Source organism: Chroicocephalus ridibundus, chromosome 1 (assembly GCF_963924245.1).
Source record: "Chroicocephalus ridibundus chromosome 1, bChrRid1.1, whole genome shotgun sequence".
Taxonomy (NCBI): domain Eukaryota; kingdom Metazoa; phylum Chordata; class Aves; order Charadriiformes; family Laridae; genus Chroicocephalus; species Chroicocephalus ridibundus.
Window position 1 is genome coordinate 195,405,885 of NC_086284.1, and position 27,597 is coordinate 195,433,481.

The 27,597-nt window shown below is 40.2% G+C and overlaps 1 protein-coding gene across 8 annotated transcripts in view; it reads left to right on the top strand.

The window, feature by feature from the left end:
* Positions 1 to 27,597, top strand: part of PTPRZ1 (protein tyrosine phosphatase receptor type Z1) — a 143,722-nt gene that overhangs the window by 62,238 nt on the left and 53,887 nt on the right. For all 8 annotated transcript variants that reach the window (XM_063323263.1, XM_063323264.1, XM_063323266.1 and 5 more), the window contains exons 3-8: positions 16,905 to 17,084; positions 18,823 to 18,974; positions 20,463 to 20,558; positions 20,818 to 20,884; positions 25,083 to 25,240; positions 25,810 to 25,960. In XM_063323263.1, the coding sequence (XP_063179333.1) occupies positions 16,905 to 17,084; positions 18,823 to 18,974; positions 20,463 to 20,558; positions 20,818 to 20,884; positions 25,083 to 25,240; positions 25,810 to 25,960 (804 nt within the window). The remainder of the gene's footprint in view (positions 1 to 16,904; positions 17,085 to 18,822; positions 18,975 to 20,462; positions 20,559 to 20,817; positions 20,885 to 25,082; positions 25,241 to 25,809; positions 25,961 to 27,597) is intronic.

Below are 27,597 nucleotides of genomic sequence, written 5' to 3' on the forward strand. Positions count from 1 at the left end.
AAGAGTTCACAATTACATATGCATGAAGCTGTCTCTGCATTTTCTCTGAAACTTTCATTTACATAGTGCTTTTGCCTTGCTTTCCCACCCCCAAGCTCCCACCTTTTTCTAATCTGTTATTCCCTATCTTAGAATTGATGCAGAAGAATCATATAACTCACCTACAGAGTTTTTTGATCAGCCCCTTCAGAATGAAATCTCTGTGTAAATGTCATGCAAGTCATTCAGGAGTGAGGCTAATCTTTTCATATCTTCGAAACTATACCAAGAGATATAGATTCAGTACTTGGGCAAGTATGCCTTGCCTGCGCATTATGCCTTAGCTAGAAACTCTGGCCTTGTATCTGCCCTTTAACCATCATAATCTTTTGCCACACTTTCCACCCCAATTGCAATCAATGTCTACATTAGTCATCCACAGCTGCCCTGGTTAGGAAGAAGTCATACGTAGGTCCTCAAAGAATGAGAGAACACTGGGAGACTGTGACATATACATTGTGGTGTAGTGTGCACTTGGTAAGCACAAGGGAAGTTCTTCCAGAAGAAAGAAGAAAAAAATGTTTTAAAACAGTAAGTGGTTGGTTTATACTTTGCATAAACTAGGTGAGGTTTTCTGATCTGTTTTTCCTGATTATTATTTTTTATATGCAATCCCAGTTTCTTGTTTGACAATGTAGAAATTAGACATCATCATTTGATACAGACTTTGGTCAATAGAGGTCTTGTGACTTTGGTCACAAGAGGAAATTTTTTCACAATGAGAACAATGAGCCATTGAAATAATCTTTCCAGGGAAGTGGTGGATTCCCCAACATTGGACACTTTTAAGACTCATCTGGACAGGGTGCTGGGCCATCTTGTCTAGACCGTGCTTTTGCCAAGGCAGGTTGGACCAGATGATCATTGAGGTCCCTTCCAACCTGGTATTCTGTGGTTCTATGACTTGATGATTGAATAGTCATGGAACTGTGACAGAAATCTCTTAATGCATGAGGTGCTATTTGGTGCTAAATGCCATATCACATACACTAGCCATTGTGCTGGAATAGCAAATATAAAACAACTAGAAATTTTTTATATTTAATTATTTGTAACAATTACTTGCTCTAATTGCTTTAATAATTGTGGGGTTTGATTTACCACAGAAATATGATCCATTTATGTGAACAGACTGATGATATACAGGGTGTTTTGTGGCCATCAGAATATTCTGTGACCAAATAGCTGTCATGGATCTGGTTGTGGGACTGAGACCTAATTCAAACGAGAACCAAAACACCAGACAAATGCTATAGAAGAATTAGACTATGATTTAGGATTTATGTGTGCCAGTGGAAGCTACATGTGGAATAATCTAAGGTGTGAATTTGAAATGTGGTAGTTATTTTGCAGTCATTTGCTGAGTAGACTTCTCCAGTGCACAAAGGTTTAGCGCGTCCCATTGTAAAAGAGCTGATGACTGAGGGATCGTAGGGACCATGTATCTTCTCTTAAGTTCACAGTTCAAGGTTAGGCACCTGCATTAGGCACCGAAGCAACACAAGGGGGAGTTACTTCCCTCAGAATCCACCGATTAGCAGAAAGGTGCCTGTCTCAGCCCATTTGTGTCATCCTTTCCCTGTTGAACGCTCCAGCTGCTGGGCTACAAAATCAGCCTTCCCCCTCTTTATCTTCTGATGGCCCAATGATTCTTGAATTTTTAGCCTCCCCATGTCACAGCACTGGCGGGGTGGCTTGAGGAGGACTTGTTCTCTTTGCCTTTTCAATGTCTTCAGGTCTTGTCATGGGAAATGCAAAATATGGATCATGAATAATTTTATTTTTTTGGCTGAGGAGGGTATTTAACTCCTGTTCTCCCAAGTATGCTGCCTGGCTGCAGCTGCTGGGATGTTATATTAAAATGGGCATCCACTTGAATGTTCTTGAATGGCAGGAGGCGCAGCTGCGGGACTTTGCTTTCATCTTGGTGCTGTTGGCTGCACAGTTGGAGGGTCACTAGGCGCATGCCAGCGAGGTCTGTGCCTTGGGAGATCATGGCAAGGGATAACTAGTCCGTGAATCCAAAATGGGCTTTGATTTTGATTGCTCAGCTTAGTAAAACTGACAGCGCCTCAGGGCACAGGCAGTGATATTTAGGGAGTTTTTGGTGAAAATTTGTGAGCCTATGAACTCTAATATGGCTTGGTCTCTTGGGCTTGATTAACTACATTTCAATTAGCTGCCCAATAGGCATGTGGTGGGGAGATTTTGTCCTAACAGCTTACAGACCAGTTTTTTCAGTTATGGCTGTCCAATTCCTTGCAGACTGAACAGAGAAGAGTCTTATCAGAAATTTTTTACTCTGGAGTAATCCGGTAATTGTAAGTGCGTTTTTCAAGATAATGAACCAAAATAGCATTTATATTCAAGACAACATGTTTAGGGTAGCATAAATTTTGTCCTGAGCTTAAAACTGATACTTTCCACCAAGAGGGAAAAGGAAAGGGGAAGCAGCAGTAGATAAAATTTCACTAAAACTTAATCTGCTTCTATAGAAACCCTCCACAAATCTAGAAGTGGATTACTTGGTACTGAAGTCACTTGTGTGCATCCAGTCCCCTCTTAGGACTGGCTAATTCCCTTTATGTGAATGATAGTGTAACGCTGTGGCAGAAGATAATTGCTGCTCTGCACTGGGGAGAGAGAGGTTTGATGGTTAGATGATGTTAATGTGTTGGGAATACCATGTGCTCCTCTTGCTCCTGCCAGAGTAACTTCCTCCTTAAATAGATAAATGGACCAAGAAACATGCCTTTAATTTATCCAACTGTGACAAAGTATGCTAGATCTCTTCTTCCTTGAATGGCTTGCTTCGTAAAAAAAAAAAACAAAACAACAAACACAAACCCTATATTTGCAGGTGGTAAAAAGTACCGTACATATGTGATCCCTGGGTAACAATGTGAGGAAAGAAAGTAAGATACTCTTCTGATCCTTTTCTACTTTCCTATGTGTAGAAGTGAAAGGAGAATATTTTTTTCTCCCCAGAGAACAGAAAAATGATGACACAAATGATCATTAAGTTAATTATTCTGTGTATTAGCCATAGATAAAAAGAAAAAAAAAAAGTACTAAGCCATTAAAGAGTTTAATGAATTTAAAGCAATATTGATATGAAAACTGGAATCCCCACTATTAACTTTTGTCTCAGAGGGAGTAGGTTAGGCAACAGTTTCTTTGTTTCTCAATGCAATCAGTGCAATGATTTAATTCTTAGTTTCAGAAAATACGAAGTAAAAAGCAGTGCTCCTAACAGCAGCAAGATATTTTAGGCCAGTTTTATCACCACAAGACTCGCAAAGGGACAAAAAACTTACTGGCTGACTGAGATAGATGCGTGACCACAATTGTCGCAAAATGCAAGAATTGAGTGTGTGCCTCTGAAGCAGTTAATGCCGCTTCCATCCTCATTTCAAAGAGCTTCCAATGTAGGATAGAATGGAAAAGCTGTGGAGGTGAATGCTATTAATGGACAGTGAGTTCCCCATCTGAGGTGAGTTACACCTACTGCTCTGTAGCTTTTAGGTAAGATAACTACTCAGCATTGGAAGTGCCTTTGAAAGTTCTTAATACTGAAAGATTAAAAAAACTGGTTAGGCCTTTTTATAGATCTGCAAAGAAAAAAAAAGAAATTCACACAACATGTTTGTCGAAAAAATACTTGGAAGATGTATCTGCTGTGTAATTTACATAATGCTGTTATCACATCAAGGCTGGGTAAAACCTCACTCGGTGGAAGAGTTGGTAAAGAGTGTTTTTGAGGATATGATAGTCTCAAAAAAACACCAATCACATAATAGTATTATTTAAATTTAACATGGAATATTATCAGAGGAAGAGTCATATAACTCCACTGACGTTGCTATGGCAGTTCTAAAAGTTTCCCTTATAAAGTTTGTGGACAAAATGGAAACATAATTGTAACACTGAAATTATACTTAGTCCAAAGACAGTAATACCATTAGTGCAGGAAGGTTTGTGGAATGTTAGGAGGGGGGTGATTTTTAACATTTTTCAAAGGATTTTCTTTATTTGGGGGGAGAGGGAAAGAGAATTAAAGTTTTTGCTATTGCAGTCAAAGTCCTTTCTAAAGAGCCATTTTATGAACTAGAATTGGCTTTCTAAAGTAAAACATTAAATATGATAAGAAATTGTGTAGATAAGCAGACATACCACTATGGCTCTATATAAGAAATCCATGTGGCTCAATATAATACTATATAACAAATTCCTGCCCATCACCTCCTCTTATCCTTACCATTATGCAAATATAATATGTATTGAAATTCCCATAGAAGTGCGATACCAAATCCTGCTAAAAGATGCTAAAAAGAAATCCCACTTTCCTATGGTATTATGTTCTTCTGGACATACGTAGGAGCTTCATTTTATAAAAACTGAAGCTCTGTAAAAATGAGAACCTGGGGAGCAAAAAAAACAGAATTACTTCTATGTCCTTTTGGACATTAGGGTAATTTATCTGCTGGCAGCCGCTGGGACTGACTGGCCAGTGATGTAATCCAGTAGTCTTTTATCCTTATATTTGTCTTGCTTTGGTTTATTTCTGTCTAGTCCTTGCTTTTCAGGATCTCTATGCTATTCTTTACAGTTGAAATAAATGCCATTTTGCTATTCAAGCGTAAATTCCAACCTTTTTCATGGCTATTTGTGGGGTTTTTGCATCCACGGTTCCAATAGTGTTCAGTAATGATTTTTTATGCATGCACAGCCAATCTGATCCAAAGCCCAGAGAACCTACTTGTGATTTATTTCTATACTTCAGCAGGCTTTGGATCAGAACTTATGACTGTGGCCTTTATGAGACATATTATTCTTGTAGACAGGCTAGTACTGACAGAAGTTATTTTCCTAGATGATAGCAACACAATAACACACGTGTTTGGTAACAGGAAGAAGCGCCCCTGTGGTATACCACCACTGAACTTTTCATGGAACTAAACAGACTGCTCAATAACATTTAATGGTCCAGGAGGGAGGGAGGGAAGAGGGAAGAAAAGGAGGAAAGGAAGAAAGGAAGAAAGAGGGAAGGGGGGAAGCGGGGTGGGGGAATACCCCAACAGGAGAGAAAAGGAAGCCGTATTGATTTTCTCAGTGAAAGCCAATATTGTTAGATCTGTTGATCTGTTGAGAAGCTGAGAAGGAGGAAATTACATGCTCTCTTTTAAAATTCATTGTTACATTTTGTTTCTGTACTGAGTGCCTGGTTCTGCCACCCAAGATAATTTCTAGAAAACAAGAGAGTCTACCTTGTAGTAATAAGTAGTTAAAAGTGAAGACTGTCATAGCGCAATTCATTTGACTTCTATGGTGATCTGTACTCAGGTAAAAATTACGTTTCTTGCTGTTGAAGATGGGTTTCATTGTGCTCTTCTCCTGGGACTACATCAACTATTGCTTACAGACAGATGCTAAATGCTGCAGTCGAAGTAGATTATTGCTTCCTCTTTCTTTGCTCCAGATGATGGTTCTTTAGAGTGCATTTTATTGGTCTGTTTAGAATTGGTGCAAGCTTTGAGCCTGCAAAATTTTTGTCATATGCAGCCATTACATTTCTAATACAATGGTACTTGCATGATGTGGGGCCGAGGGAGATACCTCCATAAGGATCGTTTATGCCCGTGTTCACCAACAGAAAGATGTGGTGAACATCCACTTGTTCTCTGTGGAGTATCTGTAAATTGGGGAGTAAGCTTTACTTCCAGGAAGTACAGCTGAACTGTGATGGGGCTGCACCATGTTTGAAAGCTGTTGGTTTTGTTTTGCAAATCAGGGTAGCTTTAGAGGACAAAGCCTGCAATCATCCCATTTTACTTGTCCTTCCTTGCTAGCATATTCTAAACAGCTCAAGATCATGTGGTGAGGCCTCTTCTTGTGGAATAACAAACAGGCCTTTGACATTGCTGTGACACGAAATTGACAGCTGATTCTATGATATCCAGCAGGAAAAAAAGTGCAACTTTAAGGTATATGAAATGAAGTCATAGGCCATGTTCCTCAGCACTGGCTGAAAGGCATTGCCTATTTCTTAGCCTAAAAGTGTGTCAGCTCCATGTATTCCATCTCTGTTTTCAGCTCTCGTTATTTGTGATCTTGGAATGATCTTTGTCACTCAACAGTGTTGTATTCAGTTTCATGATCTTAAGTATTACGAAAAGTAAAGGAAATCATTGCTACAGGCTGAATGCCTCAGAGCAAGATTTAGAAGTATTCAGGGCCTCCAATTAGGGCTTCACATATTGACAAAAAGGAAATACAAGCAGAAGGAAGAATCATGGAATACCAGGTTGGAAGGGACCTCAAGGATCATCTGGTCCAAACTTTTTTGGCAAAAGCATGGTCTAGACAAGATGGCCCAGCACCCTGTCCAGCTGAATCTTAAATGTGTCCAATGTTGGAGAATTCTCCACTTCCCTGGGGAGATTATTCCAATGGGTGATTGTTCTCATTGTGAAAAATTTTCCTCTTGTGTCCAATCGGAACCTCCCCCGGACTAACTGGTACCCATTACCCCTCATCTTTTCCACGTGACTCCTTGTAAAAAGGGAGTCTCCATCTTCTCTGTAGCCACCCTTTAAATACTGGAACATGGTGATAAGGTCTCCCCTAAGCCTTCTTTTCTCAAGGCTGAACAAACCCAGTTCTCTCACCCTTTCCTCATATGGCAGGCTTCCCACTCCTTTGATCATCTTGGTGGCCCTTCTCTGGACCCTTTCATGGCTGTCCACATCTTTTTTATATAGCAGGGACCAAAATTGAACACAGCATTCCAGGTGTGGCCTTACAAGCGCTGACTGTGATAATGACTTGTTTATCTCTACTGGTGATGGCCTTGTTGATGCAGCCCAGCATCCTGTTGGCTTTCTTTGCCCCAGCAGCACACTGTTCACTCATATTGAGCTTGTTGTCCACCAGCACCCAGGTCCCTTTCCACAGAGTTTAGCCCGCTCTCCCAGTGTATCCAGGTCTTCCTGCAGGGTGGATCTCCCTTCCAAAGTGTCCACTTCCACACTCAGTTTGGTTTGATCCCATCATCCAGATCACTTATGAAGAAATTTAACAGTGTTGGGCCCAGTATCAGTCCCTGGGGGGCTGCTCTTGTGACAGGTTGCCAGTTTGAAAAGGAGCTATTTACCACCACCCTCAGGGTGCGGCCTGTCAGCCAGTTCCCACCCACCGCACAGACCACTTGTCTCGACTAATGCATCATTTTCTCTAGGAGGAGGCTGTGGGAAAGTGTATCAAAAACCTTGGAGGAATCCAGGTGGACAATGTCCACTGCTTGCCCCACATCAACTGAGTAGGTTGCTTTGTCATAGGTGGTGATCAGGTTTGTCAAGCATTATTTACCCTTGATGAATCCGTGCTGACTTTTCCTAATCGCGTGCTTCATTTGACTTCTGATAGCTCCCAAGAGGATTTGTTCCATAACTTTCCCAGGGACTGAGTTAAGACTGATGGGCCTATAATTTCCTGGATACTCCTTTAAGCCCTTCTTGTGGATGGGGGTGACATTAGCCTTCTTCCAGTCTTCTGGGGCATCCCCCAATCTCCATGACTTCTCAAAGATTATGGAGAGCAGCCTCACAATGACGTCATCCAGCTCTCTTAACACCACCAGGTGGGTAACGTCAGAGCCCATCGATTTTTAGGGGTCAAGCTCCTGTAATAGTTCACATACCAACTCTGCCTTCACTGGCAGTTGATATGTTTGCATCAGCCTGGAATTTTGTTCCCAAGGTCTGGGGCCCATCAGTGCTGGTAAAGACAGAGGTGAAGAAAGTGCAGAGAACCTCTGCCTTTTCAGCATTGCTGGTGACTAATTCACCTCTCCCGTGTAATAGCGAGCCAATATTTTCCTTCTGTTTCTGCTTGTTTTTTATGTACCTGAAGAACCCTTGCTTGTAGTTTTTGACATGTCTGGCCAATTTCAGTTCTAGCTGAGCTTTTGCTCAGAATGTGTTTCTTTTTTTACTTGACTTTTTCCCATTTGGCACTGTACCGAATTTCCTTCCTTAATACTTACTTGAAAAATATAGCTTAGGTCTTAGCACTACATTAATTATAAAAAATTACTTGGCAAGTTTTTATTATGTATTGCTACATAATTCTCTAGCAGCACTTATATGCAAATTCAGGAGCAATGGGATGAGAAGAATAGAAAAGAGGTATCTTAAAACGTTGACTGAGTTTCTCCCATAATCTTTCTCCTAGTCGAAACAGCTATCCCATTGAGTGCACTGCAAATGGAGCATCAGTGATAATCTGTATTTCTCTGGCATAGAAGTATTTGATTATATATTTTCTAACTAGCCTCCAATGGCCAGATTTATTGGGGAATGAAAGAAGGAGCAGAGGAACAGCAAACAGTTGCTATATTGAAAGAAAGCTGTCCATTGGCATTTATCCTCCTACACATTTTGCTCAGTAATTCACTTAGTCTGACTATGAATCATTATCAGACTGACTCCCAGGAAGAAAAATCACCAGACAGCCACTGTATTAATAATAGTGATTACAGTTTTCTGTTGTATCTCAACAACTGTAGTTTATTCTATCTGATTTTTTTTTCTGTGGGGATAAAGTGAAAAAAACGAAATATTTTTCTCACTCAGTTGCTTTTTGGTTATTTTATTGAGCGATGTTTCAGTGACGATAGATGTGAAGGAAGCGTGAAGTTTATGTTCAAATACATAAACAAAAGGTGAAAGAAATGTCTGATAATCTGAAGATAACAAAATGTTTCATCGGAATTTTCCTGACTCATCTCCTAAGTTAGCTTTTAATAAGGGGTAAGTAGTTCAACACATTTTAGATGAGGAACAAAGAAGATTAACATACCAGAGTTCAGCGGAAGACAAGTTAGTGCTGTGCCATCTTTCAGGGTATTCTCCTCAGGAAAATCCATATTTGTCTGTGTTTATACAGTACATACTGTCTTTTTTGTGTGCACGTACACGCAATACACAGAATACAATGCGTGAATGCTGATACTTAGATACAAAAATGGCAAATAGGCACTAAACAAAATAAGGGATTAGATGTTTTGGCTTGCCTGAATGCATCTTGTTGCAAAGCAACTAGAAATTTTTGTTGATTCTGGTTGCTTTATTTGAAATATTACACCCTACAGCTAGAAAATATATTGCATTCATTTCCCTGTCACTGTATATATGCCAAAAAAAAAATCCATGGGATAACTATATTTGGCTCCTGCTCATTTAAAGGCAAGTTACTTTATTAGTGTTGAACTTTGATGGTTTAAATGCTATTAGAGTTTTTTGGAGTGGACATCCAATTACTCTGTGGGCTGACTCTCTTTAGCGTAACCAGTATAATTTAATTTTTGGACACTTGACCTAGACATTGGCAAGCAATCGGTTTTGGAAAACCCACAACCAATTAAATCACTGAGACGGTCATTATAATTGGCTAAGCCCAAACCTGGAAGCCAAAACTCCATCTCTGTAGTTGTGACTGTCCTGACAAGTAATTTCACCCATTAAAGTCTGGGCTTTTTCAATCTGAAGAATTTTTATAAACTTTATGAGACTGATCATGAACAGGCTGTGGGCATAATTGGGGCTTTTGGAGGGGAAAGCCACGAAACCTAAAAATTCTTACTGTGAAGATCAAGATGAAGCAGAAATATTGTCTTCTACTTATTAATATGTAAAACTTGAACCATCCTTTTTTTGATGACCAAAATGTTTCTCTAGAATGCAATGTGTTATGTCATGGCCTTTGTAATATGAGCTATGGTAATATTCACAAGATTAGTATTGGCAGTACTTCTCTCGTTGGGCCAGTACTGCACTCATCCAGAATGTGAATTGAAATCATTATTCTGCCTTGGAGGATTAGAGACTGCATTGTGCAACTTCTGGTAATAAGCTAAATGCCGTAGATATTAATGGTATGAAGCATCGTGAGGTTTGTCGATCTGCATCTCCTCTGTTCATCCAGTTCGGATAGTGAAACAGAAATAAAAAGGAAAAAACAGAATAGCTCTACAGTTTGGTGTTCAGAGCTGTATTGGTTTGGCATCTAAATTTAAACTTCGTCCCAGTGTAAGTACCCACATCTTTTCATGCCCTTATTTTTGATTTCTCATATCTTGGACAAAAAGTGTTTGCTCTAAAAACAAACCCTTGAAATCACTCAACACTTTGAAGTGGTAAGTCAATAACATTTTTGATAAAGCAAATCCATTATTAACAGTCCACACAGAGGGGATATCACTCATCTCCTATATGTGTCCAGTCTGTATTTATAAAAATAATTGTATCATCATGAAAGCAAAAGCTGATGAAAAATGTAGAGGAACAAATTAAGTAGAGGTAAAGAATCCATCTCTCTTTTCTGCTGTCTTTCGTCTAGAACATAAACCCCAGGGTTCACATCAGTTTAAATCATGAAATAGTAAGTGAGGTAGGAGCAATGGAAAACCTGAATCAAACCTCCAATTATTTCTGTACTACCCATTAGTGACAGTTAGAGAAGCAGTGTTTATACTCTGTAACTGGTTAGAGTCTAAAACTTACCGTCCCTATTTCTGTCTAACAGTAGAAATCTAACAGTAGTGATGTTAACCTCCCTGTGTTTCAAAGCTTACACTTGTGAAGGAAGTATGGCTTCTTCACCAATATTTAAAGCATTTCTTTTTCTGTAACTGTCATTAAAGCTAGAGCTTCTTGTAGTTCCTGAGGGGGCACGTGCTAAGAGTATGCCCATTCACAGGAAACATGATCCTAATAAGAGCTAAGAATGCAAACCCTGATGTCAAAACAACAGTTACTAAAGTGAAGTGCTGGGAAGTAGAATTTTCCCAGTAAAACATATCTCCTCACAAATGCAGTTATCTGACATCATTATTAATCACATAAAGCCCAAAGCTTTATTTTTAATATCATATTTCTTCAGAAACTACACCAATATTCAGTATGAAGAAGAAAGACAGAGTATAAGTTTCATGTATTCAGAATCCCATTCTTTAGACTTGAGATTTACATTTAAGTTCTTCATATATATATTTTCCATTGATTTAAAAAGATATCTTCCATTTTTCATAAATTGCGTATTACATTCAGACAGTACTGATACATAGTAGTAAACAGCAGTAGTCGTAACGCAGGTTTACAGCCCAGCAGACACGCGGACTGCACATGTGTGAGCACGCTGAGGAACCCCTCTCCTGGCAAGTTGCTGGGAGGACCACATAGCCCACTCATTTTCACAGCTTGTCTTCAGCCCTGCTCGCTCTTTCCTCTTGCACAGGATACTGACTCACAGAGAGTTGTTTGACACATGCTTTTCTTTCAAGTATTTTTACAAAAGACAGAAGTGCAGTAACACCTTGTGGGCCAGGTCTTCCAAAGACAGCAGCGGATAGAAGTGAAGTACGAAATGAAGACTGGACACTTGTTGCAGGGATGGGCTCACTGGGGCTAAGGATGAGGAACAGATGTAGTTATGAACATTTCCTAGAAAGAAAGAGTGGGAAAATTTTCTTTGGACATTCTTCCCTGGGCAAGAGTGGTAAAGGTTACGGTATAGACAGTCTTCCATTAACTTGTAATCTGCTGTGTTCAGGCTCATTTTCATTCATTGTGAATTGTCAGTTGCTTCTTTAGAGCTGACAGCTTTGACAAACATTGCTTCCTCTGTGCACTCGTCAAGATATATCGTGCACATTTTTATTCTCCTCAGATTTCCAAAGCACAGTTTGGGGGAATTCATTTTCAAAGCTCAGTTTCAACAATATTTTTCAAAATGGCTGGCATTGCTTTGATTTATGATTTCCATCATAACACCTACAGTAAAACAATCTGCTCTTGTTTAAAAACATTTGGTTCTTTTGCTTTTACATTGGATTTCTGCAAGTCATATAAACTGCAACAGTTTCACCACCTGCTGCCTACACTGGGTGCATTTACGTTAATGCTTTAATTTAGATCAGGAGTGGACTATCTCCTGGCTGCTCCCCACTTGCCAAGGTTTGGTTCACAAAGTAGAGTTGTCTCACAGTGCGTGACAGGGGTTCATCTCAACTGATACTAAACAGGAGATGTGCTGCAGGAATGTGCCTGGTGCACTTCAGCAGCCAATGGGCATTCAGCGCATGGGACCAGAAAGAGCTAGGCTGAGGTAAAAACCTTCTGAAAGACATATGGTTTGGACATCTGGTCCTCAACCCCAATGGTTTTGCTCTGTAAATCTGCTCGAATTGGGCTGCGCTCTTGCTAATACAGGCACAACCATTATCTGCTCCAACATTTGCAGCATGCATGCATAAACATGTATTTTGCTGCTCAAACATAATTTGGATCATCATGACTGAACTCGAGTTCCTCCTGAAATTCCCAATGTTCCTGCTTCAGACGGGAGCCTGCCATTGGTTTCCTGTACATTTCATTGCATAGCTTTTGATCAACACTACAACTTCTCAGTAGAATCATAGAATCATAGAATTGTTAAGGTTGGAAGGGACCTTAAAGATCATCTAGTTCCAACCCCCCTGCCATGGGCAGGGACACCTCCCACTAGATCAGGTTGCTCAGGGCCCCATCCAGCCTGGCCTTAAAAACTTCCAGGGATGGGGCTTCCACCACCTCTCTGGACAATCTGTTCCAGTGTCTCACCACCCTCATGGTGAAGAAATTCTTCCTAACGTCCAGTCTGAATCATCCCATCTCTAGTTTTAATCCATTCCCTCTAGTCCTACCATTACCCGACATTCTAAAAAGTCCCTCACCAGCTTTCTTGTAGGCCCCCTTAACATACTGGTAGGCCACTATAAGGTCTCCTCGGAGCCGCCTTTTCTCCAGACTGAACAACCCCAACTCTCTCAGTCTGTCCTCACAGGAGAGGTGCTCCAGCCCTCTGAGCATCCTCGTGGCCCTTCTCTGGACACATACCAGCACATCCATATTTCTCTTGTAGTAGGGGCTCCGGAATCGGACGCAGTAGTTATGCAATTGTGATTTTCCTCTTGACATACAACACGTACACAGATCTTGTTCCTTGGTACTAAGCTTAATGTCATTTTTACCTTTTTACCAGAGCGCCCACACTGCCTGTGTTCGTCAGTGCTGAGATCACTTGTGCTTCTGCAATTGCAAGCGATAATGGTGCCCTTTGCTTATGTGGATTAAACTGATTAAAAGTTGTCAAATACCTATTCAGATTTGCCAGCAGGAACATCGATTTGGAGCATTCAGTTAATTTGTTGTAGCCAGAAGTCTTATCTTGTCCTCTGCAACCATGAAATACTTCTCATTTACTCTTGGTTGATTTCAACCAATCATCCATAGAAATAGAATATATCGTTTTCTTTTTGTCAACCAGAGAGTAGTTGAAACAGTATTTGCATCTTTTTCATACCTAATATACATAGATCAGCTTCTTACCATGACTATTGTTGAGTGTATGGCAATATGTAATTACATGAAAGTCACTGCTCTAAAACTTTCTTTGGGGCATAAATATTCATAGATGCTGTAAGATTTCAGCAAGGTGTAAACAACGAAGTTCTTTGTGAAAGGAGAATCTTTTTATTCTAATCACTTACTTGACTTAATTGCCTTTGTTTCTACACAGAAAAAATAGGCAGAACATATCAGTTCCTTTTAGCAAGCTCATCTCATAGGTTTGAGGCCTTTCTCGGGCATAGGAAATAATGTTTCTCATCTCACCAAGCCTTCTGATTTCCCTCATTTCTTTCTGGCAATACTTATGAAAAACTTAACATCCAGACTGAAAGAACAGACAACAGACTTCCTTGCTCGGGCCACAGCATCGCTGTACTGCCAACAGCCAGCATCCTACGTAACTCTGCGTGCCCTGGCTCAGGATGTTGTGAGGGATTACGGTGTTGGCACGACACTGTCTTCTGGGATGAGCTAAAATTACTATTGTTACCATTAGCTTTGTGCTAGGGATTTGTCATATTATACACTGAGGCACAGATAACAAGTCAAAGAATTTACATTCTACATAACAAAACCACAAGATATGAAACTGTGAAAGTTGGAAGGAGATTCTCTAATTTTAATGTATTTGTTTTAATTGAACGTGATAGTGGATAGTAGGGAATTTAAAGGGAAGATGCAAAAATGGGATAACGGCATTCATCAAAAGAAGCATGGAAGAAAGTACCCAGAAGTACAGTGGAGGGCGAGAGGAAACAGTATGATTTTCAGTAAGTTTTAATGTCAGTGGTGGAAAGAGCAGAGTAAGGGAAATGCGTGTTGGGAAAAGATTTGTGATGGTGTTCTGGAGGAGAGACTGCAGGTGCGCAACGGGAGCGGGTATGTCAGTGGAAGGAGAAAGGAGATTTCTACTGCCTTGAGGCAACAGCAGACACCTGGGAAGTCTTGGGCTGCAGCAAGAGGAAGGAGCAAAAGAAACAGAGCATGGAGCCGGGAGCGCAGCCTAACTCAAAGGGACGGCCGTGGGCAGTCAGCCCGGCCCAAATTGGCAGAGACTTTCAAAGAGCCAGGGAGGGCTCTAAAGAGTTTGATGCAGCTTGGAAGATCACCAAGCTGGCTGAAAGCAGACCTGGAAGCAAGGGCCTGTCTGCAAGGATGGCAGAGGGCAAGCTGAGAATTGTTATTTCTGTCCTGTCTGACCATGTTTGGTCTGTTAAAAAAGGTAATGATTCTAATTTATATTTAAATAAAATTGGCTTTCTTGGTTTTAAAAGCTTTCAATATTTGTTAGAAAATTCAGTATAGAAGATCTGAGCAGATTCATCTCCCAGGTTTTGGTTGACTTGGATTCAGGATTTCTTAAGGGAAGCTTTTGAGAGAGAAGGTGAAATTAATATTAGACAGCCTTTTCTTACAAAAAGCACATTAGAAACCAGAATATTTGCCCAGGTGATAATCTATAACTGACAGCTAACGTCCAGGAGAAGTGTGACTTGAGGAGGTGGAAGCTTACCCCGGGTACCATTCCCACAGGGACCACTTGCTTGCTCAATACAGGCCTCTAACCCCCACCTGCAGGATATTCAGATTCATAACCCAGTGACTTAAACTCATTTTGGTTTGCTTGTCTGTTGTGCCTAACGGCTTCTTCTTTTGCTGTTTACAAGAAGTAAATGGGTTTATATAGCATCTGACCTGCAGTGCTTCTGATGCGGCAAGGTGATATTGGTAACTCGCTTGACTGGATACTCGTTGAATAATTTAGCTCAGGTTTGTTTGTAGGTAGCTAGCTATCCAGATGAGCATCTTGTATTACTGCCTATTGTCATGGTTACAGGACTGGCTGCATCTCTTCTCCCCTCTCTGAGTTTTCTGAGTGCAATATGAGGGCTGTCCTTGCCTGGGGTGCAATATAGCAAATCTTCCCCTGACAGTCTTGGATGTAGCACAGCAGCCTGTAAATGAGCACTGGCTCATTTCAACATGTCTAATAGGATTCAAATGTGTGCATTGGATGCACTAATATTAGCTCTTAACTACTAGTAAGTGGGAAGCTAACTGAAGCAATTATATTTTCTTAGGTCTGTGCAGTCAACTCTTGGTTTTAATTAGCCCTTTGAAGTGTTACCAGAATTCCCTGTCAGGAAAAAATATTTATATGTATGCAAACACATAAATGTACACAAAATGTTATATTATTTATATTACTATATTATATAAAAAAAAGATTCTCGGAGCAGCTGCTAACCCCTCACACTGATCTGTAGAGTACTTGAGCATTTCTTATGGAAAATGATGTCTTCGGCGAAGGACGTGCTGTCTGTGTCCATGTTGCCTGTGTCTGAAGTGGCCACGGTGAAATGCCGTGCCAGCCCCTCTGCCCTGGAGAAGGTGTCTTGCTGCCACGCAGGACCTCTACAACGAAAAGGAGGTTGTAGAGACGTGGGGGTTGGTCTCTTCTCCCAAGTAACAAGCGATAGACAAAGAGGCAACAGCCTCAAGGTGCGCCAGGGGAGGTTTAGGATGGATATTAGGAAAAATTTCTTCACCAAAAGCGTCATCAAACATTGGAACAGGCTGCCCAGGGAAGTGGTGGAGTCACCATCCCTGGAGGTATTTAAAAGATGGGTAGATGTGGTGTTTAGGGACGTGGTTTAGTGGTGATTTTGTCAGTGTTAGGCTGATGGTAGGACTTGATGTTCTTAAAGGTCCCTTCCAACCTAGACGATTTGATGATTCTGTGATTCTATGACCTCCTGGCTGCTCTTGACCAGCAGCTGCAAAGGGAGATGGCTGGAGTGGGAGTGCATGGCCCAACGTGGGCAAAGCTGGGCCACACAGCCAGGCTCTCCAGCCAGAGCATCACTCACCTTCTTCCGTTTTCAGGTTTGAATCACTTCACATTTTTGCCTCTGTGTAAGGATTTTTTAAAAGATCTTACTGCTTTTGTTAGTTTAAAAATCTTATTGGATGGCTGACTTCATTGGGCAGAAGGAATGTTAATGACATTCTTATGATTAAAAGTTATTTGGAAAGGAGGAGTTTGTATTAATTCCCAAGTTGTTTTGAATGGCTATTTCTTTCACTTGAAAGCTTCCCCTCCCTACCCCCCCATTTTATTTATTATTTCTGTACATTGTATGTGAGGGGGTTTTTATTGTTTTTGGCTTTCCCTAGAGATTCATAAGCATGTATATATGATGTCTAAAATGTATGTATGATGTCAAAAAGTGACTTAACTGTTGAAGGTAGGATGCAATGGTAAGTCTGCCAAGTATTGCTACAGATGAGGCCTATAAGAAGGGCAGGTAATCTGATCACAGACTGAAAACTGGGTTTTAACTTCCCCACATTAAAAAATCCATGGATGCCAGTTTAGGTTTTAAATGTATTTACCCCAAATGTTTTGATTTCTAGGAACTTTGAACCAAAAGAACTGGGGAAAGAAATATTCAGCCTGCAATGGTGCCAAACAGTCTCCTATTAATATAGATGAAGATCTCACCCAAGTAAACGTGAATCTGAAGAAACTTAAATTCCATGGATGGGAAAAGGAAACTTTGGAAGATACTTTCATTCGGAACACCGGCAAAACAGGTAAAAAGTCAGATTTCATGTTTGGAGTTAAATGATGTCAGAAAAGTGATATAGGATGGACAATCAACCAAGGACTTTAATGAAATATTTTCATTTCACTTTTCCTTAGTTCATGCATTCTGAATTTATCCATTAAATAAAAAAACAGGTGATGACAATGAGCAAGCATAATAGAGAAATCACTAAAACACAAATGAAAATTACGTGCACAGACAGACAGATAGAGCCAAAGCAATCACATCATTACTATCATTCCATCATGAGCACTTCATTGAAGCTAAATAGTAATTTAGCATTTGCTATGAAATAATGATAATTATTACTACATATCTAGAATCTGTAACAAGTATACAGAAATTATTTTCTAAAAGTGTGAATAAATTACCTACTCATCTGGAAGCACTTCATGGGTGAGTTGTGGTTTCAAAAAACTCAGGATGGGATTCATCTCACCTGCATGTACCCGCCTCTAATGTAGACACTTGTGTCTGATTTACTCACTGAGACTTCTTCTTACAGTCAAAGAAGAGAAATACGTGCTTTTATGGACTGATTTGTCTTACCTATCTTAGAAATGTATTTTAGAAAGAAGTGATTTATGCCTACAAGTGCCTATTTCTCACAGCTATAAAAGAAGCTTATAGTGGCATTTACACTGTCAGACAAATATTTTTGCAACCACATTGCTGCATAAATCCAGCATAGCAGTAACTAAAAGCTGCTTGTTGGAAGTACTGTTTCTCTTTTCAGGCGTAAGTATGGAGGAAGGAAGCTCTAAACTGTTTTGACCTTCTACCTGATCCAGTGGGACCCCTAGACCAGAGATTTTTTTTTTTTTTTTTTTATTTTAGTGTCATTGTTCCTAATTTCTCTTCTTGGCCCTATCACGTACTTCCTACATACTACTCCACAAATTACTTACTTCCCTTCTGCCCTACTAGATGAGATAAATAGTGGATTTGTCTTTTCAAGAGATCCCTAAGGAACATTCTTTAAAGTCCATAAAAGTGAGCTGAGCTCTTCCTCATCTTCAGCAATTCAGATACTATAAAAGGAACTGTTAAGCTCTGTAGTTAAAATTGTCTTGAAGGTCTTGAGGAATGGAATGTAATGAAACTGAACGCCAATTAGTGCTGTTTTAGCAAAAGGTCAAACAATTAAAAATCACTGGAGGTGGGAAAGCCAAATGTGGGGCTGTGGTGTATTCCACCCTGCTCATTCCCTCCACAAGACAAATGCTCAGTCCCATCTACAGTTTGTGTACAGTTATGCCCGGGTGAAGACCTGTCATCACCTTCTCCCATGGGAGGCTGCTCCACAGCTAAGGGGTCTCACAGACAGGACAGTCCTCCTAGGAACTGTCTAAAATTCTTGTCTTACCTCATGTTTTTAAATCTAGAATTATGATAATAATGGGTGGGGGTATTTTCCTTTTTGTTAAAAACACAGGTGCTTTCAGGAAGCGATGTATTTCAGGAATTTATTTTCTTAGACGGTCGGATCAGTGACTGAGCCAGTTTTCTGAGCTTTTTAGTGTAGTTCTGTGGCTAGTTTCAGTGAATTACCACACTTCTTACTTTGTTTAAATAACCAATTTCCTGTCAAATTGCTTATGAAATACAGGAAAAAAGATATATCATATTTACTTTTTAGCATTTAATACTGAAATATGACAGTCATAGATGCTTTGGCTGGCTTCTATATGAACACTTCTTTTTTTTCCCCTCTCTTTGTTCAGTGGAAATTAACCTGACAAACGATTATTATGTAAGTGGAGGTGGCTTAGACACCATATTCAAAGCAAGCAAGATCACTTTTCACTGGGGAAAATGCAACGTGTCGTCAGACGGATCAGAACATAGTCTAGAAGGGCAAAAATTTCCTCTTGAGGTAAAGTACGGAATAGATTTTCACCATTTTGACCATTTTGACGATTTGACATTCTGCAAAAAGTAATGCTGTTTACTAAATACCTTTATAATTTGATTAAAGTCTATTTGCAAACATAATCATTGACTTAAATAGAAATTAACAATATTTAAATGATGTATTTTAGAAGGGCAGCATAAGGCATTATTCTATGGTATGTTGAGAATGTCTAAACTGTGCATTTTTGCACACTTCTTCTAAGGTGGCGTTAGAAGTCAGTTCTGTTAATCTGCCAAAGCTCAAGCTCACACTAACAGTTAAGCTCCTACCAGGTTGGCCCACCAGATTCCACAGCAGTCAGTTATTTAAAGTGTAAATGGACTTTTCCAAGCTGGGGCTTTGCTGAGAGCCCATGGGAGCTGCTGAGCCTTATGCAGACAAAGCGTGGCCCATGTCACTGGGCTGGAGAGAGAGCTGGCAGCAGCGTGCCAAGAGCCCCATGTGAGAGCAGGTCCTGGGTGCAGCCGCGTTCATGGCCAGCCAGGCCAGCGAACCTCTGGCTGGTTTGGCAGAATAGCTTGCAACAGCATGGGGATGGGGTCGAGGAGAGGAGTAGCTCTAGCTGAGATCCAGGAGGGCACTCTGCAGACCAAACTTGGAACCCTCAACAGGGCATTGAGGTAGTTTTCCAATTAAAAAGATGTAGTTGTGGCAGACAACTGTGTTGCTCCTCACTCCGAGCACTTTGGATTTCCATGTCAGAGCAAAGCAATACAGCCAAGGTTGTCCTATACTCTGTGGAGAGCTGTGGGCTGGGAGCTTTCCTGGGGCAGTGTCGTTTCCTTTACCTCATTAGTCGTTTCAAAATCCCCACTCACAGTCCACCTGTCCTGCCAACGCATCAAAGAGAATATTCTCTTCCATCATCATCATATGAAAAGCTAGCAGGAGCAGGACGCTCACCCATTCATGTTGGTGACCCAGCACTGGAGGAGATTTCACAGCTGCATCTGGAGAAAGAGAGGAAGGGTACAACAAACCCAATGCCCATGCCAGCACTCAAATCTGGGCACAAAATACCTGGTAATCTTTTATTACCAGTGCTTCTCTACACCTACTGCAAGGCAGATGCAGTAAGGACATCCTGCCTTATTATTCGTGTTTTACCACTGATTTCATCTCACTTGAGTACTCTAGGTAAGATGTCCAGTATCAGCAAGTTATCTCGGCTTACTGTATTATCCATGGACAGCATTGTGTTCCTTGAAAGGATAACTCCTGCATACTTAGTGGTTTTCCAGGAGAGGTCATTTTTAGGTAGCTAACAGCGGATGAATTCCATTCTATATCTTCAAATAAGGCATGTGACACAGAGAAAAAAATCCATATATTTGTAATTAAATTTATCGCTTGTACATTTTTTTCTCAAAATGGGCATATAAATAACTGCATTGATTTTTTTTTTTTATTTTTGGTATATGTAACATTTGAATATATTTTTATTTTCAGATGCAAATCTACTGCTATGATGCAGATCAGTTTACAAGTTTCGAAGAGGCAATTAAAGGAAATGGAAAGTTAAGAGCTTTATCAGTTTTGTTTGAGGTAAACAAAATGTATCTTTGTGTCATTAAACAAGCTTTGAAACATGGCAGATGTTCAAACTGAATTTAACTGGTTCCAATGTGTGATCACTGAGTTAAAAATTTGCATATATCTTTCTAATTTATTCTTACAGAAAAGCAAATGGGCAAAATATGCTTGCTCTGCTTTAAGTCATCTGTAATTTTGGTGGTAAACCGCAACTTTCATTTTTTTTTAATGAAAAAAATGTACTGTTAAAATTGTGATTTCTTTTTAACAGATTGGACTAGAAGACAATCTGGATTATAATCCAATTATTAACGGAGTAGATAGTGTTAGTCGTTTCGGTAAGTCTACCTCCAGATTTCATTGATTACTGATTACACTAAATTCTATTTCAGTGTAATTATGAAACCTTAAGGACAGCTGGGAGCACAGTTCTCTAGAGCTCAGACGTGTCTATTTTGTTAGAAACAGCAAAAGTCATCTGGATAGACTAGAGAGCTGGGCAGTCACCAACCATATGAAATTTAACATGAGCAAGTGCCAGATCCTGCACCTGGGACAGGGTGATACTGGTTATATGTACAAACTGGGGGATGAGAGGCTGGAGAGCAGCCCCACGGAAAGACATTTGGGGGTCTGGGTTGATGGCACATTGAGATGAGTCAACAGCGTGCCCTGGCAGCCAAACGGGCCAAAGGTGGCCTGGGGTGCATCAAGCACAGCATAGCTAGCCAGTTGAGGGAGGTGATCGTCCCACTCTATGCTGCACTGATGCGTCCCCACCTCGAGTACTGTGTGCAGTTTTGGGTGCCTCAGTACAAGAAGGACATCAGACTACTAAAGTGTGTCCAGAGGAGGGCAATCGAGATGGTGAAAGGTCCCAAGGACAAGACTTATGAGGAGCGGCTGAGGTCACTTGTTTTGTTCAGCTTGGAGAAGAGAAGGCTGAGGGGTGACCTAATCTCAGTCTACAACTTTCTCAAGGGGAGCAGCAGAGCAGGAAGTACTGATCTCCTCTCTCTGGTGACCAGCAATAGGACACAAGGAAATGGAATGAAGCTGCATCAGGGGAAGTTCAGATTGGGCATTAGGAAAAGGCTTTTCACTGGGAGGGTGGTCAGTCAATGGAACAGGCTCCTCAGGGAATGAGCATATGGAGCATAGCATCAAGCCTGTCAGAGTTCATGCAGCATCTGGACAGTGCTTTAGTCATGTGGTTTAGTTTTAGGTAGTCCTGCAAGGAGCAGGGAGTTGGACTTGATGATCCTCGACATCTGCTGGAAAAGTAGCACAGTGAGCTGTAGGCAATCCAGGAGACTCCTGGAGTGCATTGAGGATAACTTCTTAAGCCAGGTAATAGACAGCCCTTCCAGAGAATATGTGATTCTGGAACTGCTGGTCACCAATGCAAGTGTGCTAATCGGTGCCGTCAAGATTGGAGGCAGCTTGGGCTGCAGTGATCACGCACTGGTGAAGTTTGCAGTCCTGAGGAGTGTGGGTCAGGCAAAGAGTAAAGTCAGGACCCTGAATTTTAGGAACGCAACCTGGTCTAGTTGAAGGTGTCCCTGCTTAGTGCCCCTGCTTAGGGGAGGTTGGACTAGATGACCTTTAAAGGTGCCTTCCAACCCAAACTGTTCTATGATTCCATCCTTATGGGTCCCTTCCAGCTCAAGATATTCTGTGATTCTACGATTTATTTACCCCAAGACTGAATATTTGTAACAGCAACGGTTAGTGTAAATGAATAAATATAACTATCATGAGGAACTTGCAACTCTTTAAATGCTAAATCAAGAGAAATGTCTGATTTATTCTGTGAGTTTTCTTAGTCATATATTTCTGGACATTTATATGTGGTTGGAAGCCAAATAACCCTGTTGCAGCCATCCAAGATGCGTCTTACAAGCGTGAGACCATATGAATATTAGTACTCAGTAGACTCAGTGGAGATGAATTCTTCTTTCAATAGCTCCTGTGTAAATCTGAATTAATCCAATTATATTATATTTGTACTAGCATTATTAAAACCAAATGTTGATACTTTGGTGTTTTAGAATTCCTTGTGGTTTTACATCAGAGCACGTGGACTTCAGGGTGGTGCATAAGCAGATCTGGGCTCTGTTTCTAACCCAGTTTCACAATGGCTATGCAGAAGAATAAACATGAATGAGCACTGTCTTGAACGCGGATATTTTCTTACGTCATGGCCATGATCTTAAGTAAACGGCTAACTTTATCTCAGTTTTTTTCTATATGTAATGATACTTGAGCTTTGTAAATCCCCTTAGGATCAATAGGTTTAAAGTGTAAAAAGCTATTAGTCCACTATTTTAAAATCTTTCAAAAGTATGACACTAAAATCAAGATTGTTTTTCTCCAGAAAACAAACACTATTCAACAAATATAAAAGGGAGCAACTTCCATAAATTACAAAGACAGAGGAGGAGGAAATATAAAGTAGTTAAGATTCATTATCTTTGTGTGCCATCTTCTGTGAAATACAAAGGAGAACGAGTAATACACCAAGGCAGATACTGTCCTACAGCCTTGGAAGGAGCTGTAAAGCTATCAGCAGCAAGATTCAAGATACAGCCACTACACGGCACTTCAACAATCAGTAGAATATCGTTTTCTTGAATAAAATGCAAATGAGCTCTGAAAATTCAGGTCATGACTAAATCAAGTTGTTCCTCCTGAAGGAAAGTGAATAGCACACGATCTGTCCTTGTCTGCGATGTACATGATCTGTCCTTGTCAGTCATATCTGCATTGTGCTTATTTGAATCCCAGTTGCTGAGTTCTCAAGCTCTGCAGAGGAGCAGTCCTGTTCCTTCCACACAAACTCATCGTACATTTCTCATCATTCTTTGTAGGTGTTTGATTTTAGAATCTAGGCTGTCAGTCACATTAAAGGGCATTTTAAAATCCAAATTTGCAAAGTGTATGGCAGGTTTCTTACTATAAATGAGAAGTTTTGTGTCCCGAAGCATCTATATAAAATGGACTGGCCATTCATTTTTACTGAAGGAAGAATGCATTAACTAGACACGTACCAGATAGCAATGACGGCTTCTGTCTGAAGGTTGATTAACATGTTGACAGGAGAAAAAGTAGGATAGGCTTTGCTTGACACTGCTACATCTTCCCCTTTCATGACACATAGATAAGGGAGAGGGGAGGAGACAGCTCTTAAACCTTAACTCAGTGAGACAGTCACTGTATGGAAGAAAAGCATCAATGATTTATAGTAAACTGTTAATGTAATTTGCTGCTCTCACCAAATTTGTAAGGAATTGGTGGAGGCCCCATCCCTGGAGACATTCAAGGCCAGGCTTGACAAGGCTCTGAGCAATCTGATCTAGTTGAAGATGTCCCTGCTTACTGCAGGCGGTTGGACTAGATGACCTTTAAAGGTCCCTTCCAACCCAACACATTCTATGATTCTATGAATTATGAAGAAAAAGACAAGTCAGAAATCTGTACAGGGGTCAAGATGTAACATATCTGTAAAACCACAAGTTAATGCATAGTCTGAAAATTCATTAGATATCCATAAGTGAATACTTATCAAACAGGGAGAAATTTAAAATCGGTAATTTTAGATTGAAATAAGGTATATAAGGATTATAGGGTGTAAAAAACAAGCATTATTTTGCATGCACCAGACGATAAGACAGATAATTGTCACAAGACTGATAATTGTCACAGACTGGAAAAAAATCTGCCTTGAGGAAGTTGGTACCGTTTCTGCCAATTTCTGTTACTGGACCCTACTGCCAGACCAGCATGAGCTTAGCTTTCTGTGGATGGGCTCCCAGCAATTCCTCGTGCATGCTCCCAGCTGACAAGGTTTCAGGTAAACTGCTGACCTGGAAGACGTGATATTATTTTCAATAAACAGAGTGGTCATACTCTCCTGGAGGAGGTCTTTGCATCCTTCTCTGCTTTGTGTAAAGCTGTTGCAGGTTTTCACTGTATTATCACCATTTTAAAAACTCCTTATCCACAGAAATTCTGCTTCTGCCATCATGATTAATATAACTCTCAGGTCTAAGATGGCAACAATTCCCCAGGCAGAGATTTTCTGCAGAGGTTAAGATCCTGCAAGAAACTAAACAAATTGCCCGAATTCAGGGAGAGTTTGAAGCCGTGTCATGAGACCAAGAACAGAGACTTAACATATTTTTTCTTTGAAGTTCACATGCGAGACAAAGATGTGGCATCTTGGACGTTTAGGAGTAAATTTACAGGTGAACAGATTCTTGTGAACCAATGTCCTGATTACTTTATTTATTGCTGGAGTAGCTCATTACACCTTCCCAAGTAAACAAAGCTGTTATTGAACAATACTTACTTAAACTAAATAGAAAAGGCTCAGCAATTTATTTGTATGATAGTCTCTCTGGAGATCAAATTTTGAATAGCCTCAAAATTAGCATGTTCCTATAATGGTAACTCTTTTGGAGAGTGTGATTTCTATTTATTCATTGCTTCTGCAGTATTTTAACTGTCTGACTATTTCTATTTTTTTTTTTTCAGGAAAACAGGCTGCCTTAGAACCATTTATTTTGCTGAACCTTTTGCCGAATGCAACAGACAAATATTACACTTATAATGGGTCTTTATCAACTCCTCCCTGCTCTGAAACAGTTGAATGGATTGTGTTTAAAGATACCATTAGTATTTCTGAAGAACAGGTAATTTGTTTAATGTATTAAAACCAAACAATTGTACATAATACCAAAGAAAAGCAGTCGCCATGTATATGGTAAAACCTCATAGCATTCATTGCCAGTCCAACAAACTGGCTTTTCTTTTATCTGGTTTTAGATTTTTCATGCAGCCATTAAATTAGCAAGTGTATTTATTACTTGAGTATGTTATCTTTTACGTTTTTTAGTTCAGGACTAGATTCTGAGTGATTTGTTGCCTTAGAAGGGTGTGAGAACACAATTCCTAACTCTGCAGGCTGTCTGGACTTCTAGCTCAGATAAAGAGGAGTGCAGAACACTCTTTCCATATTCCCCCAGCTAAATGGTGGTGACTGGGCAGAGCATAGCTCCAACAGCACAGTCTTTTGAGACATACAGGTGGATTAAACCATTAGATATATACTGCTGGTACAGAGGAACAAAAGTTCAGCGCCTGCGGGACAACTCAACTGGGAGACTTTACCCAATATCTTTTCCCCAGGGTTTTTTCCTGTTAGCAGAATGTTGTTAATTTGTTTTGACTTCTGACTTCTTTTTTTCCTCCCCTCTTCTAGTTAGCTGTATTCTGTGAAGTCCTTACAATGCAGCAGTCTGGCTATGTTATGCTGATGGACTACCTGCAAAACAACTTTCGAGAGCAGCAATATAAGTTCTTTGGGCAAGTGTTTTCCTCTTACACTGGACAAGAAGAAATTCACGAAGCAGGTATTTACTGAATAGTCATTCCTCTCTTCACAAGTTGAAAGACAATTTTCAGTAAAAGATTCATCCTAGTATGAAGAAACTAATTTTAAATTGTGTGGAAAGTAGCACACTGTATTATTACTCATAAATCTATCACTTCAGAGAAAAAAAAACTAGCAATCATAAAACATGTCAGACTAAATGGAGTGGAAAATTAAATGCTTGTCTTGACCAAACGTTCAGTGAAGATCACGTCAGTTCAAGCTTTCTTGCACTGCCCTTTTAATTTGTTTCAGACTTAAACAAAGCTGCCTTTTCAGGGGCTGCAAGAGGATTTTGTTTTACAAACCCATTTGGTTCTTTCTTGTGTAATGTGGATGCTTTTCCAACAGAGGCTGAAGTGAGGTCACCAAATTCATTTCACATAGTCTGCTGAGGGTGATAGATGGAGGGAATCCCAGAAGCCGGATTCTGTTATTTGTTTTACCTAAAACCTCAAGGAAGTTTGTGAAGGTTATATGACCAAAACCAGTACACTATGTAATGGGAAATGAGATCTAGCACTAAATGTGGAAGTTGATGATTTCCGTACTCAAAAGCCCACAAGAATAAATAGTAAACATCTAATTTTGGGCCAGTATGTTGCAACTTGGGTGGGGATACCTGTAGCTTCTTAAACTCAGTTGCACTGAACTGTGCTTAATTAGACATAAACAAATGATTGAAGCATGTGGCGTAGGTGTTCTCCAGATTAGAAAGAAGTGTGGTTTCATTTTAACTCACTTTGGTTGGGTAGATATTTATTTTTCCTATTGGAAGGATCCTGTGTATGAAATTTGCATACAAGCTAGGGGATGTTCATCATTCAGAACTGCCAAAGGGCTGCGTGCCTTGCACAAGTACATCACACTGTTTAGCCACAGTGCTGCACAGGATAGATTTACTGCTTCATTGTGATAACCAGTCAGTGACACTTCCGTTTTGACCTCAGCTTGTCATGAACTCCTCAGATGTGTGCCCAGGGTACGAGTTTTTTTTAATTGGTCTAGGCCAAGAAATATCTGTTCTGGCAGGGGGTTTTTTTGTTTGTTTGAAATTTTGAAGCCTGAAGAAGGAGTATGGAATTGAGCTGCAGCAATCAAGCATATTATAACAACTAAATAAATTTCTGTTTCCAAATAGACTTACAGTGGACATTGTTGACTTGGCCTAACTTAAAGGTTAAGATTGTCTTTCCCCAGATCCCAGCATTTAATGAAGGTCTCTGGGAGACAGGTCGCTGTAATACAGACCACTGTTTCTTATATCCATGTTATCAGAAGTAAATGAATTTTCTCAGACCTTTTTAAATAGGAGTCAATCTACAGTGAAGAAATGTCATAGGCAAGAGACCTTTGAAGACAGAGACCAGGACTACTTCTGCCACTTACAATCCACTTACGTCCCAAGTGGTTGCACTACAGCCATGACCTTGGCCTTGACCCTTATGCTCAGTCACTGCAATAGAAGTCACTTTCAGCTGTGCTATCCTAATCTAGATTTCCATAGAGACTGACAAGAGGAAAAGCTGGACAATAGTGTTTAAGAGAAACCCCTGCTTCCTCCTGTCCACTCCATGTGCTGACACCTGAAGGAGCTTTCCACATGCTGTCCAAAGC